This window comes from Perissodus microlepis, chromosome 9 (assembly GCF_051167445.1).
Source record: "Perissodus microlepis isolate ML-2025 ecotype Zambia chromosome 9, ASM5116744v1, whole genome shotgun sequence".
In the NCBI taxonomy this organism is placed as follows: Eukaryota; Metazoa; Chordata; class Actinopteri; order Cichliformes; family Cichlidae; genus Perissodus; species Perissodus microlepis.
Window position 1 is genome coordinate 29,317,303 of NC_140469.1, and position 16,270 is coordinate 29,333,572.

The following is a 16,270-nucleotide window of genomic DNA, read 5'->3' on the forward strand; positions in this document are numbered from 1 at the left end:
AAAGTGAACCTGTGTGCTCAGCCAGTGTGACATCATTAACCACACTTAGGGACAAACGCTCCTCAGCTCCCAGTCAAAGACCCACCGAGGGTTAGAAGAAAATGGTCCAAATAAATCAGTTTTTTCTCTTCACACGTGTTCTGGCATCCATGAAAAATGAGGTTTAGTAAAATCGGCAAACACAGAAATCCTGAAAAATATGTCAGTGTTGTGTCGACATGTAACAGACAGCAAAGAACCAATTTTAAATGATATCTTTGCTTCTAGCAGCCTGTCACAAAAACTTCGTTTGTTTGGATTTCTTTCCTTAAATGTATTTTTTTAAGCCAAAGATTGATTAACAAACAGCTGCTAGTTTCAAACTCAAACAAAATAAATAAAGAAACTGAACAAGCGGAGGCAAAAGAGCAAAAACGGAACAAAGCTGTACAGCAGATGTCTACACTCATGTCCTTTAAATGTAGGAAAAATCCAGCAAAGCTCTGAGTGATGAGTCCAAATTTAAAAATTTAAGTCACCGGCAGTATGTTTGGAGGTCAGGAGCTGCAGCCATCTGTGAAACACTGTGAGGTTCATATTTGTGGCTCAGTTTCAGCCAGCAGCGTTGGTGATCACGTCATAATCGATGCAGAAAAGTGCCTGTCAGATTTTGATCCATCCTGCGAGACCATCTGGAAAGCATCTGATTGGTAAAGTCTTCATTTTTAAGCGTGACCCCAAACACAGAGCACTGTCAGTCATGGATCAGCCTCCCCAGTGTCCAGACCTCAACATTATCACAAGAACAAAAACAGAAACATCCAAAGAAGAGCTTTGAATGTTCTTCATTAGCCCGGAGAACTGTTCCTGAACACTACTTAAAGAAATACCTGAGAGCGTTCAGGCTGTGGTCATACCAAACACTGAGTTTCAGGCTTGTTATAATTGGTATATGTACATATGTACATGGACTATATTTCCAAATAGATTTACGTTTCAATAAATCATCTATTTTCCTGCTGAAATGTAAAGAAATGAGCGTTGGCTCGAGAATTTGGACGAACGTAATATGAAGTCTGAGTTTCATTATCAGTGATAATTAGCTTTAACTTGGGACCAGTGTGGTGTGGAAGTTGCCGTGGTTACGCAGACTTAATTTCATTTACAGGTTCAAAAAGACAGTCAATGCAAATACATCTGGTCTTTGATGTATAACAAGTTATTTATTTCAAACAATGTGAGAATACATAAAAAAGTAGAGCTGAGGTTTTAGCGCTGAAACATTTACTGAGGTTAAAGTAAAACCTGCTCAATGCTCTTCTACGTTACCAACTACTTTAACTGTATATACACGTCTACAGTCGCATATCACATGACCCTGAGCTCCGGCGCCACAACAAACTGTGCGGCTTAGCTTCGCTGTGAGCAAAGGTCATGGCAGCGTCACAGTTCAGGCAGCAGCGAAGAGATAATCCGTCTCCAAACGGATCTTTTTACAGCACTCGCTTTACGTGTGCAGCAGGAGGGGGTCTGTGAGGAGCTCAGACAGAAACGCTCGAGAGCTGCTGGTAGAAAGGCAACGAGGAAGAAGGAGAAGCAAAACAGGTCACCAGAGAGCAGCGTTTAGTGCAAGATTTCACCAGTCCACATGGCTCAGTGAACGCTCTTCAGTGGGTTTAACGCCTCAGCACTCACTCACAGTTTTGGGAGTTTTCTACATCATCAGTGGGATCCCCCCCTGAAAACCTAAATAAATAAATACACAATTAATTTTTAGTCAATAAATTACAAAAATGATTTTGAATTGTGGCAAATGACATAATTATGTGTGGAAATTATTTCATGGTTCATGCTTTAAGGGGGAGATGTTCTTTGGGCAGTTTTAGGCAGAGAACCACGTGATCATGAACTCAGGATATCAGAAAGCTTAGAAGCAACGATGAAAACATATTACAGGTAATCACGCCACCTGAGAGTGCCGCAGGAAAGCTTCTTTCCATGAATCCAGATTTTATGGCATTATACTGTTTAAAAGCTCCTTTGTAAATTCTGTCCCTGCCACTCGATGTCAGTGACAAACTCGCAACATTTAGAAAAATATGAAGAAGTAATCTAAATTTTTTTCTTTCTGCAAATGTGTCGTCTTCAAACACACAGATACATTCTGCATTTCCTTGTGGACAGTGTGAGTTTCACAGCAGGTGAACTGTAAGAGTGAGATGTTTTTTATGTTGTCATTTGTGCTTAGAAATATATAATCGTTTGCATGCTGATCAAAGTCATATCCTTATTAGGTCTGATAAGACTCTGTGTGCACTTGTGTACCATGAGATGAGAGGAAGCAGCCTCGACGTTGTAATTCCATTATAGCTGTTGATACCAGACTGTTCTGTTTCTTGATGTGCAAGACTTCACACCTTTACGTGTGTATTTAAGATATGACCTATTGCAAGTTCCTGTTTTTATAGTTTAGCAAGACGCTTACTTCTGCTTTTCTGCCTACCTCATACACACAGTTTAAGTTCATTGTAAGGTCGTATGTCTATGTATAGTATGGCTGGAAACACACACACACACATGCACCTATACGCACCCACACACACAGAATACAGACACTGATGTTGTTCAGATATGCCTGTTTAAGAATGTCCTGTGTATTTGTAATTGCATATTCATGAATGATTGCTTGCTGACAATAAAAAGGGCTCTAGCGAAGGAATCAGTTGAAGTTGGTTGAGTTCAGGTGAAGGAATCTTTTCCTCAACTTTGGCTGACTTCCCTCGCGAGCCACAAACACGGAGAGTGCCTTCTTGCCTTGTTTGTCGCGCAGTTGTTGGTTTCGCGTTTGTGCCTAGATAAACCCAACGTGAACGCAGACCGATTAAGCTCAGCTTCTTCCAGAATCTTGTTAAAAATCTCAGTTTTCTTGTAGCTTAACATAACTTTAATTAGCTTTCATCCTCCTGGTTGTTAAAACCAGGAGTAATCCACAGCACGGCGAGGAGGCTGGCAGCTCTCCTGTGGGGGCCCCTGCAGGTCCGCCTGGTGGGATGGGAGAGCCTGTAGCACCCAGAGGACGCCCGAGGGTCCTCTAATAGGATTACAGGTGAGTCCGATGGGTTTCCAAAGAGGGAATTAGGCTGTGTTAAAGTCAGAGGCGGGAGCCGCAGGGCAGAGGCCGAAATGCCACCTCTATGTTCTCCTCCATGATGATGTCGAAGCGACACATCAAAGGCCTGAAGGAGAAAAAAATGTATCTGTTAATACAAACTGTAGCCTTTGAAGTGGACTTATTCTGCTTTTCCTTCGTCTCCTGTTCCAGTGCAATATCAAACATGGCCAAAGTGTCAAATAATGTCGGTGTATTTACAGGTAATCCCAGTTTTTTTTTTTATGCGCTTGTGTCATAAAGAGGGGATGTCACTAATATGGTTATTTCACAGTTTCAAGATGTAAATTTTAAAAAGTTAAATACGTTATGCTATTATATATATATATATATATATATATATATATATATATATATATATATATATATATTTATATATAATATATATATATATATATATATATACACACACACATATATATATATACATATATATATATATATTACAAATATTCAAATAAAAGGTTGACACAATGACTATGACAAAGTCTAACATATGTTTATGAGGGGGAGCCAATCAGAAGAAAGTTGGCTTAAAATGGGGAGTGACTAAGAGAGAGTCTAATATAAAGGAGGATTATTTTGAACTGTGACTCATGCAAAGCTACTCTAGCAGAGCCCAGTGATGTTAAAAGATTTGTTCGTTTGTGAAAGAGCAAACTGGAAATTGTCTAACAAAACAAATTTTTAAAATGTGCAAATATTATGTTTTATTTCAACTAGAGATTGACCGATCCGATATTACGTATCGGTATCGGTCCGATACTGACGTAAATTACTGGATCGGATATCGGAGAAAAATAAAAAAATTTAATCCGATCCATTAAATATCAAAAAAGCACCTAGCAAAACTTGCGACATGGCGTAACTCGGCCCATAACTGTAGCACATGCAGCAGTACGGGTCACGTGATAGAGCAGCTGTGTGTATTTGTAGCCTTGCTAGCAATCCCAGAGAGAAGTAAAGCAAGTGTGTAAGTTCATCTCTGAATGTTTGTAAAGCATTCCCGCGTTAAGCTTAACAACCGATATATGGAGCGGCTGCCTCTTCTCTCTCTCTCTCTCTCTCCTGCTGCTACTTCAATAGTGAAACTGATCAATGATCAGCTGATCGGCTTTTCTGTCGCAAGTCTCTCTTGTTTGTTTATTGCTCACTTCGCGCCAGAAAGAGGAAACCAGCGGATAAACAACGGCAGCACGTTTAAGCTTGATAAGCTGTTGTTAGAATTTATTTAATATTACTTTCTACAACAGGATCCTTTTCTACGCAGCTGACGGCTGGTAACTGTGCAGGGGCGGATCTAGCAAAGTTTAGCCAGGGGGGCCGATAGGGCATGAACAGGGAAAAGGGGGCACAAAGACATACTTTTCTTTCTTATTCTCATTTAAAATGTCTAGCTTTTAATAAATAATTATCCAAATCTTACACCCAAAGTTTTAATCTGATGTAAAATGTATAGAAGTCCATTACTGTATATAGTAACTATTAAGTCTAATATACCCTAGTAAGCTATAGTACTTTTTCCATTGGGAAGGTACCATCTGTGCAGTCTGCAATTTTGTTGAAGAAAGATGTTGAATCCATTTAATTCTTGAAAAATAACTGATTTCTGTGTATTTTTTTTTTCACACTGCATCAAATTATAGTTGATTATGTCAATTAAGCATCATGAGGTGGAGGGTGGGGGGGTTGTTCCCTATTTTTTTTTTTTTTTTTTTTTTTGCTGGGAGTTTTAGAACCCTATTAGTTAGGTTGCTTAATATTTCTGCTAAGTACTCTTTAAAATACCAGAATAGGGAGGATGGAGCAGGTTTAAGTTTATTAGATTGATCAGTATTGTTGAACTATGAAATATTTTGGGTGCAGTGCATTTTTTGCATACAGGTATAACAGAATAGCTTTAGTGTTTGTTTTTTTTTAACTTGAGTATGAACTTATACAAAAAGCAGCAAGATATTAAAAAAAAACAGTTTTATTGATTAAAAAACACACTATATTGGATTCATATCGGTATCGGCAGATATCCAAATTTATGATATCGGTATCGGTATCGGACATAAAAAAGTGGTATCGTGCCATCTCTAATTTCAACCCTTTCAATGGTGACTTATTTTTTTAATGTAAGAAATGCGTAAATTCAGCCTGTTAAATACGACCAAATAAGCTCACAGTTATGGTTACATAAACACAGATACAGGTATTTATTTATAATTCCTGCACATTAGTGCTTTAATAGTCACATAATTTATACTTGGAATAACTTTTTTAGTTGCCAGGTTGTAGAAAATCCCCCAACAGTGTGATAGTGTCTGCAACTTTAATTCACTGAGAAAAGGTTGGAATAAAGTGGGCAAAAAGCAGCACACTGGATAAATGAAGTGAAGCATGTAGGTTATAATTAAATTATCATTAAGACTAATAAAAAAAGCACCTAAAGCTGTACGTCTCCTTAGAGCCGTACGTCTCCTTAGAGGCTACGTCTTCTTAAAGCCTACGTCTCCTTAGAGGCGTACATCTCCTTAGAGGCGTAGGCTTTGGAGAACAACAGTTTAGTTTTGTTTCCTTTTAGGATGTCACAGGTCAGACTGAGAGAGAGAGACACCTCCACATAGATTTTGAGACAGTTTATCGTCTAAGACTGGTTCCTATTCAGAAACACTAAAACTAGATCCACCGACCTCTCAGGAAGCTCCAGTGGCGTGAAGCGGATTCGCAGCAGCCGGATTTTGTAGCGAGGGCCGATGACGTTGCCGGTGTTGATTCGTAGGGAGATCTTCTGGATGTGCTGCAGATCCTCATCGAACTGGGCCAGCAGCCGCGTGGAGGTGTACTGCTCAAACCGGAGCAGCTTACTGTGCGCAGATATATATATATATATATATATATATATATATATATATGTCATTAAAGTTTTCATTGACTCAGAATTAAAATTTAAAATCAACCATTTTTCCTGCTTTTCATAAATCCAGTCTGTGTGAAACAGCAGAAAGACTCACTGGTCTATTCGGGCCTCTGTGACGTTCCTGCCGCTGTGCAGCCGGATGTAGACGACCCCCCAGCGCAGGTACTGGTTCCATGTCACCATGTCCACTCTGTACATCAGCTCTGACACACACGGGACACACACAGCGTTAAAATCCAACAAAACACTCAATCATCACTCCTTTCTGTTAAAAGGTCCTAAAATATTTTTTCTTAAAAAAGTCCAAGCACATATTGTAGGTGGGGTCCCACAGTGGGATCAGCATCCACAGAGTCCAAATCCTTCTTTAACTCTCTGATGTCCAAGTCCTAACCTCTAATCCTTAACTCTGTGCTCACGTAAATATTATGATATAGAGTGATTTATTTTGGCTTTTTGAAATTGTTCTTTCAAGTTCTGATAGTCAGAGTACAAAATCATAATAATCATTCTTGTTGATGCAAATTTAAACTCTTAATAAAATAATTACATTATAATTTAATGTCAAGTCCTGTTTTTACTGCTGAAATCAAACCATTTGGGACATTTACTGAACCAGCACATGCTACAGTGCTGTGCTTTTAGTCTGGCTATAGGTGGTTGCTAGGCAACATGATACATCATGCGTAATGAAAGTTTTGTCAATATATTATTAAATATATTAAAATGATACAATGCTTTCCTAAGGTTACAGGTGCATTAACACTATGACTGAGCCAGTTTAGCCTGCTGATTGGTGGTTGCTAGGGAACACAATAACGTAATAATACCTGATGTAGATACGAACCTTCAGGGCCTAAGTTTGGTTGATCAAGTTCTGCTTGTGTGGCAAACAGACAGGAAGTGCATTTATTTATGTGAAATTTAAAGGCCCAAAAGAGTCTACTCTGACCCGTGCAAAAGAAACAAAAACTGTGTGGCAAGACCATTTTAAACCTTGTTTTTGGGACAAATTAATCACATTTTAGGACGTCCCTGGCTTGAGGTTATGCCTTTCTTTTCATTTAGTTAGCAGCTTCAAAATAACCACCAGGGTAAGTCTGTGCTGCAGCTGCGACTCACTATAGGAGGACGTCGCTCTCAGTATTAGGGGCGTTGAACGCATCCTACAGCGAAATTCCATTCTTTTCAAAGTCTGCTTCACCTGAGACGTGAATTTTTCTGAGGTTCGTGTGTCATACTTACTCTTGTAGGGCAGCGCGCCGGTGGTGCTGAAGAAGACTTTGGTCTGTCCGAGCTGCTGCAGAGCCTCCCTCCACGGGCTGACGTCATAACCTGCAGGTGAAACCGTACAGGTGTTAAGATCAGGTGCCTGATAGATGTCCAGCATTTTAATGAAACAAATATGAACACTTTCTGTGAGTTACTGGTCGCTAAGTAGCAGGTTATCACTGACGACTAGCTCATCAGCGCCCCCTGATGCACCCCAGCAGACCTGCAGCTAATTTCTGTGAACAGGCTTCTTTAAATCTGCGCTGTTTAAAGCTTCAGAACCAATAGGTGTCGTCACAATGGTGGCTCCATCTTTTATATACAGTCTATTAGTCTGCAGCCGAGATCTAATTCTGTTTTCTCTGAAGCATCACTTAAATTTAGATTCCTTGAAATGCGTGCAGAATCGCCCGTAGAGCAAATTTAAACTCAGATGAACTTTCCTGATTGAGACGATGGAAAACTTGCTCACTTAAGACAAGTTCTGGATTAACGGGATTAATTGCAGAGTATTTATCTGCAGGGGAAGAACAGCTTTTGTAAACATTATGTAGCAGGAGTTTGATTATTTTCTTAATCGTTTCCCTCTCAAGGTCATTCAGTGTCAGCACCCACCGAGTACGGGGCAGGAGGCCGGTTTAAAGGTCTCGCACTGCAGACAGCGGGCGTCCAGGAAGTCGCTGTAGGACGAGCAGGGGTAACCGGTGAGGGTGCAGGTTCGGTTCAGAGCGCACAGGAACAGGAAGACGGAGCGCTGATGGTCACACACAAAGTAAGATTTACCTGGAGGACAGAGATCACACTGCGCTCAGCACATGTGTGTTATTTAATGTGTGTGTGTGTCTCCCTAGTTTGTGTGTGGGCTCACCTGAAAAGATGGTTTTGGGACACCCCGGCTGGTCGGCGCCTCCGTTGGCGTAGAAGTCAATATGGCCATGAGCTCCTCTCAGTCCAAAGGCTGCGCACAGAGAGCACAGCGTGTAACACCGGTACTCTTACATGAGGTCACAAAGGTTTATTGCTTTTTAATAAATACTTTCTAGGTTCATCTCACAGGTGTTTGCTTCTTTCGTCTTTCTCATCGACTCGCACAAACTCTAAATATACATATTTATATATTCATGGTTGAAACTGTAGTGAGAGGGGAGATGTTCTCTAAATCTGACTCCAGAGTTTAGATAAAAGGGTTCAGTTAAGCTTTTTATTTTACTTTATTCTGTTTTAAATTTTAAGTTTAGTTTATTTATACATTTAAAAACCATGATAACCTTTTTAGTGATAAAATAACAGTATTAATCATTTTAATTTATTAATAGTTATACCTTTATAACTATATAATGATTTAAATTTTAAAAAGTTAATTAAACTTTTTCTAATATCAACTTTTTTATTATATATTTTTGTATGGCTGAAAATTTTGAATGTTCATAATTAAAAACATTTATAATAATATTTATATTTTTAATAAAAAGGTAAGATGTGTTAAATAATAACTAGAATTAATTAAAATTATGTTAACATTTTCATTCAGTTATATAACTATATTTATATAACTTGCTACTAATAATTTAAGAAAAAAACAATGTTTATAAACAGAATTATCTCTACTTCTAATGCCAACCCTTTTTTTATTAATAAAACTGTGGAATATTTCCAAATAACAATAATAATTCATAATAATATTCATGCTTTTAGTTTATGTAAAAGCATATTAATACAAATAAGTAAAATATAATTAAATATATAAGTCTGAATGAGTTTATGATCAGTAAATATATGTATTCATCTATAAATAAAAGGATTTATTGAAAAAGAAGGAAAGAGATTTGAATGATTTACCAGCTAATAACGTAAAAACGTTTTTAGGGATCTGGGACTGATTAATAGAAGATCCTATAAGAGCTGCTGTGACCTCACAGGCAACACTAGTGTTTGTAAATTAACAGATTTTGTTTTTTGTTCCTCACACCATGACAACCAAAAGCTATTTATTTTCCAGTTGCTTTCTTTGTGTGTAAATGATCAAAGTAATAAGGGTCAATATTAAAATGATATTAAATCACTATTTAAATTATTATTAATTCTACGTTAGATGCTTACAGTTCATGTCAGTGTGAAGGACGTCCACAAACATGGCGTCCGAAGGGTCCAGCCTCTCCTCCGGCGTGGCCCTGGTGAACATCGGTCCAGCAGGGTCCAGACCTGGAGAAGAGGAAGGAAATAAGGGAGGAAGGAAAGAAGCAAGGAAGCATGTGAGTGCTTTTGTAGTTTTCCATCTGCTCACTCCACAGCGCTGCTTTCATTAAACTGAAAGGTTAAGAACACCTGACATAAATACATGATAATGAAGTACATTTACTCACATACTGCACCGCTCTGAGTACTTTATTTTACCTGTGATACGGCCAATCTTCCCCTTCAGGTTTGCTCCCACAAAACCAGCCAGGTGAGCTCCCAGACTGACGCCGATCAGGTGAACTGAGCTCAGAGAGGCTCCTTCAGCCTGTGGGCACAAAAGCTCAGCGTTACAGGTGAGGTATAACTCTGTCATAAAGACTTTTTAAATATACAGGATAATAAAGGGCATGACAGAACTGCTGATTTTCACAGACATGTCTTCTAATCTCTTTCTCTTTACTAAAATTTAATGTGCCCGCAAAGTGGCGGAAATACCAAAAGCACCAAAATTTAGATCCATTCTTAAGTACTTGAAGGACCTGTAACCTGGGAAATATTTAATACTTGTCATTTAAAAACATCTGTAGACTGGCTGAACTGGTAATTCTAGGCTTTGAGCCGGACTTCTTGGGTAGAGAAATGGATTTGGTGCCATTTAGAGCATTTTAATGTATGTTTCTGATAAATAACACATTAGTTGAATGAACAATCTGTCCAAAGTTTGAAGTTTTATCTATTCTGTTTTGTGTCGTTGCATTGCATTGGTACACTTTGCCAACTGAGACTACTAGAAACAACTTGAACCATGGCCACTACTGGCTCTAATAATCCTAGATGGTGAGAACCGTGAAGCTAAAGTGGACGTTCAAATCTCAAACCTATGAGTGATGCTGCTTCTATTGGTCTATTGATTCAACAATAGACTGCAGGATGATTACAGGAAGGGAAAATAAAGGTCTGGGCTGAAGGTCTGTCTCACCTCCATCGTCATGATGAAGCCCGTCAGGTTGAGAGCGGCCTCTCTGGTGTAACTCACAGCAGTGAAGTAGTTGAGGTTGGCTGCCCCTTTGTTCCAGTCCACCACGATGATGTTCATGTCTTCCTGCTCTGCTAGCAGGTGGACTATGTGGTTGATCCAGATAGGGGGCGCGCCGGTGGGCCGGTAGCCATGGATGACAAAGGCGGTGGGACGGGAGAGGCTGAAGAGCGGCTGGGAGGACAGGTGGTGGTGGTTCAGTTCGCGGCCACAGTCGAGGTTGGAGCGAGTGTAGAGCAGGAGTCGCACGTACAGGGTGGTTCCCACGAAGCAGTGGGTCAGGTCGAGGTCGGTGAAGTTATCACAAGATTCGCCTGCTTTACTTTCCTCCTGGCCTGGAGTCACAACATGGAAGATCAGGAATTCGTATTGCAAACTCAACTTTTACAGATGAATTCAGGTTTTATGTAGAATTAAAATGAAAAACGGGTCCAAAGTTTCTACAGGCTACAGTGGGAATATTTGTTTCATCCATTTCAGTTTAGTAGATTTTTATATCATTTTAAAGCTAAGGCACTAAAAAATTTCAAGGTAAAGAGTCAATGATACTAATGAGCCCCAACAATCAGTCTGACTGCTGTAGACCGCAGCTCTACAGGAATACCACTTCTTTATTTATGATGACAATATTAAAGGCTAATATTTTTAGCTAAATAACAGCTTCAAGCAGACAGCCAGTGTCGTCATCCTGGATGATTCATAAACTGAATCATGGATTCAGGCTGACATTAGAGGCACAATCCACAGACGGACAGCAACAGGTTCAAAAACTGTGAAACTGCAGCGGTTTGAAAGGCATTTCATTTTTTAGCTTTTTCACATTACTTTGGATTGTGTTAAATGAAAAATAAAGACTATTAATGACTCATTTTATGTTATTATGTAATAATTGGTTTTGAATTCAGATAATAGCCTATCTACCGACAGGTTTGCTAGTTAGAGTTAATTAATTAATTAAAAGTAAGATTTAGTTAGTTAGCTTAAGCTAACTAGCTTAAGCCAAAATACAGGGAGTGCAGAATTATTAGGCAAATGAGTATTTTGTCCACATCATCCTCTTCATGCATGTTGTCTTACTCCAAGCTGTATAGGCTCGAAAGCCTACTACCAATTAAGCATATTAGGTGATGTGCATCTCTGTAATGAGAAGGGGTGTGGTCTAATGACATCAACACCCTATATCAGGTGTGCATAATTATTAGGCAACGTCCTTTCCTTTGGCAAAATGGGTCAAAAGAAGGACTTGACAGGCTCAGAAAAGTCAAAAATAGTGAGATATCTTGCAGAGGGATGCAGCAGTCTCAAAATTGCAAAGCTTCTGAAGCGTGATCATCGAACAATCAAGTGTTTCATTCAAAATAGTCAACAGGGTCGCAAGAAGCGTGTGGAAAAACCAAGGCGCAAAATAACTGCCCATGAACTGAGAAAAGTCAAGCGTGCAGCTGCCAACATGCCACTTGCCACCAGTTTGGCCATATTTCAGAGCTGCAACATCACTGGAGTGCCCAAGAGCACAAGGTGTGCAATACTCAGAGACATGGCCAAGGTAAGAAAGGCTGAAAGACGACCACCACTGAACAAGACACACAAGCTGAAACGTTAAGACTGGGCCAAGAAATATCTCAAGACTGATTTTTCTAAGGTTTTATGGACTGATGAAATGAGAGTGAGTCTTGATGGGCCAGATGGATGGGCCCGTGGCTGGATTGGTAAAGGGCAGAGAGCTCCAGTCCGACTCAGACGCCAGCAAGGTGGAGGCGGAGTACTGGTTTGGGCTGGTATCGTCAAAGATGAGCTTGTTGGGCCTTTTCGGGTTGAGGATGGAGTCAAGCTCAACTCCCAGTCCTACTGCCAGTTTCTGGAAGACACCTTCTTCAAGCAGTGGTACAGGAAGAAGTCTGCATCCTTCAAGAAAAACATGATTTTCATGCAGGACAATGCTCCATCACACGCGTCCAAGTACTCCACAGCGTGGCTGGCAAGAAAGGGTATAAAAGAAGGAAAACTAATGACATGGCCTCCTTGTTCACCTGATCTGAACCCCATTGAGAACCTGTGGTCCATCATCAAATGTGAGATTTACAAGGAGGGAAAACAGTACACCTCTCTGAACAGTGTCTGGGAGGCTGTGGTTGCTGCTGCACGCAATGTTGATGGTGAACAGATCAAAACACTGACAGAATCCATGGATGGCAGGCTTTTGAGTGTCCTTGCAAAGAAAGGTGGCTATATTGGTCGCTGATTTGTTTTTGTTTTGTTTTTGAATGTCAGAAATGTATATTTGTGAATGTGGAGATGTTATATTGGTTTTACTGGTAAAAATAAATAATTGAAATGGGTATATATTTGTTTTTTGTTGAGTTGCCTAATAATTATGCACAGTAATAGTCACCTGCACACACAGATATCCCCCTAAAATAGCTAAAACTGAAAACAAACTAAAAACTACTTCCAAAAACATTCAGCTTTGATATTAATGAGTTTTTTGGGTTCATTGAGAACATGGTTGTTGTTCAATAATAAAATTATTCCTCAAAAATACAACTTGCCTAATAATTCTGCACTCCCTGTACTGTCATCAGCAGTGTTGTTTCATTTCACACACTCGTCCCTCTACAAATAAACCATAAAATAAAAAACATCTCAAACTGCTTGCTAAAACCAATGATTAATGTTGTGTTGTGGTCTATGTCTTAAATTAACATTAGCTACATGCTGAAGCTAGCTAGTCAGCTTTGTAGTTATATAAATGAGCTGATTTATGCAGCCAGTGACAAAATATAGGATTTATTAATTCAAAAAAGGCACTAACAAAGTGTAGACAGTCTCTGTAGTACTTCTTTTGTTGAGTTTAAAGATGGCCTGTTATGTTTTTCCTTATTTAATTTATACAAATAATCCCCAGTCTAAATGTACTGCTTCACACAGAGGGGACAGCCTTAGGCACAGAAGCCCCACCCATCTGATGCTTGAACCTTCTGATTAAAAGGGGCTTCCAATCACAGTGAGGGACGGAATACATTCCTTGTTTCAGACAGACACAGGATGAATTGAGGGGCTACACTCAGGTCCAGTATGAGATAAATAAGGATTATTTTGATCTCTGAATTTTGCAGTACTATTGTAGATATATTTGTATATTTTATCTTTTTTGAATTGGGACTGTTCATATGTATATAGTGCCGCAGAACTGTGCACCTTACCGCCCCTCTCTTTTCCCACGTCTGCGCTGGGTAGGAGATGCTCTAAATCTCATCGTACATGTGCATATTGACAATAAAATGTATTCTATTCTATTCTATTCTATTCTATTCTATTCTAGTAAAGCTAAAAAGGAGCATAATGTCCACTTTAAACCCACACCTGATGGCAAGTGTTGTCTTGCTTGCCCTAGCTTGTGTATTGCTAATTTCTTGACATATTTTCTGTCACTGGACTGATGCAATGACTGATATTTATCACCTACAAATATAAGAAGCATTTATTGACCCATGCAGGCAGCTCAATGTGACACAAAGAAACTAAACAAGAGTCAAAAAGATAGCAGCAGAAATGACAACTACCATAAAAAATAAAACAACAGAGTGTAAATGTGGCTGTTGTTAGCCACTTTTTTTTTTTTTTAAGCACCCGGCTGTGAGAGAATGTTCTCATGACCAGGTCAAAGGTCATTAGATTAGTTTACAGTTCAGTGCGCCTGTAAACACTCGGATCAGGTCTGTTTTTCCGCTGGGTGTTAGTTTAGCCTCTTTAGCTCTGTGCTGATTAATCTCAGATAGCAGGGAGTCTCGTTAGCTTGTTTAAAGTGTCTGTAGCCTGCATGTTGTCAGCTATACAGACAGGCTTAAGAAACCCAGGAGAGCGTTTTTAATTAAATTAGGAGAAATAAGTGAATACTTGTGAGTCAATCTGGGCTGCACCTTTACAGTTTTTGCAATCCCAGAGGTCTCTACAATCTGCCCAAACAGGATATTTTTAACGTGGGAGTTTGTGGGGCTTGACTCGTGTTTTGGAGCCAGCCTCTGGTGGACATTAGAAGCATTGCAGTTTTTGGCAACAGTTCCCCAATTTACAACAGCAATAATCATGTTCACAGCCTTGTAGAAAACCAGGTTTCAGTTCCTTCCATCACCTGCACATGGGGTGAATCTTATAATACACCCATCTGGATACTGGAATTAGGGGCACCTGGATTGACAGGTGTCTTTACGCCGGAAGCTTTACCTGTTAACTGTTTGCTAAGCCTCACCTTTGCTGACTTGAGTCACTAAACTGGACCTCTGCACAGTGTTTGTGCTGCAAAAAGCCTGCACGAAGTCATCTCAGACTCAGTTAGCGTGCTAAATGTTAGACTTCATGACAGCACAATTAGAACAGACTGATCAAGTATAGAAATTTTTGAAGGAGTTGCCAGGAGAAAGGCTCTTCTCTCTAAAAAGAACGTGACAGTGCAGCTTAGGTTTGCAAAACTGGAGATGTTTGACCATAATGCACAGCACCACATTTGGAGAAAACCAATCATCACAAGCGCCTCATACCAGCCATCTGTCTGACAGTCAAAGCTTGGCTGAAACTGGGTCATGCAACAGAGCAATGATCGCCAGCACAGCAGCACATCTACAACAGAGTGGCTGAAAGAGGACAGAATAAAAGTGCTAAAGAGGTCCTAAAGAGAGCTGTGCATAGATGAATGTCCGCAAACCTCAATCAACTGAAAGAACATTGTAAAGACTCCACAATCATGTGAGAGGCTAATAAAGCCAAACAGAAAACAGTTCATTCATATAGATTTATTACAGCTAGCTCCGCTGACTGTGTCCATCTTTTATATACAGTCCAGATCAGTGTGTGTGTTATGAGTTGGGGGTTTGACTCCCTGTGTGAGCAGCTCTCCACACCTGAGCGCAACACTGCCCTCAATTGGATCAGACTGCTATAAAAAAGCACTCATCCAATCAGCACCCACCCCACCCGGAACACAACAGGTGATTACAGCTGGCGCGCACACGCACACACACACACACACGCACACACACACACACACACACACACACACACACACACACACACCACCAGACAGAAACTCCTCACTGGAGCAGAGTCGGTGTTCACTTCTGTTCCTCACACTTCAATAAACTCTTTCTCACTCCACAAACACTCAGAATGTCTGTTTCTGTTTATTTAGAGAAACAGACACAATTATTTTTAACTTTATCTTGAAGATAAAGCTGAGCATAAATCAGGTTTAAGCTTTTGCTCTGTCGGAAAACTGGACTTTTCTTACCTTTGCAGAGCACAAGGAGCCCCAGCAGAGCCAGGAGCTTGCAGGACAGCATCCTTCCCACAACCACAGTGACGCAGAGACAACGATCAAGCCAAGGAGACTCGCTGTGAGGAAGGTAGGAGATCAAATGCAGTGTGAGGACAACTGAAAGGAGGAGGGACTGCTGAGAGAGGGGGAGGGAGGGAGGGAGGAGAGAGGAAAGGAGGTGGTGTCTTTACTTGGATCAGTTTCTAGAAGAGTGGAGAGAGGAAAAAAACCAATGATCGTAAGAACACTAAACAAATGAGATAAAGGAAAGGAGCATGAGCTGATGGAATGAGGAAAGAAAGGGCAGAGGAAGGAGGATTTGATTTGTGGTGAAAGGAAAATAAAATCATTTAAGGTGATTTAAAAAAGGTGAAAGGCTTATTTGCATATATTTATACCTGCTGCACTAAACCAAACAAT

General features: G+C 40.0%; 1 protein-coding gene across 1 annotated transcript; it reads right to left on the reverse strand.

Moving 5' to 3' along the window:
• Positions 1 to 1,005: 1,005 nt before the first annotated feature.
• Positions 1,006 to 15,932, reverse strand: lipib (lipase, member Ib). Its single transcript, XM_084940109.1, has 10 exons — positions 15,824 to 15,932; positions 10,483 to 10,874; positions 9,720 to 9,828; positions 9,426 to 9,527; positions 8,194 to 8,283; positions 7,941 to 8,108; positions 7,299 to 7,388; positions 6,148 to 6,256; positions 5,827 to 6,000; positions 1,006 to 3,215 (listed from the first exon to the last, which is right to left on the reverse strand). The coding sequence occupies exons 1-10, from the start codon at positions 15,873 to 15,875 to the stop codon at positions 3,131 to 3,133; spliced, it is 1,371 nt and encodes a 456-aa protein (XP_084796235.1). The 5' UTR covers positions 15,876 to 15,932; the 3' UTR covers positions 1,006 to 3,130.
• Between the last annotated feature and the right edge of the window lie 338 nt (positions 15,933 to 16,270).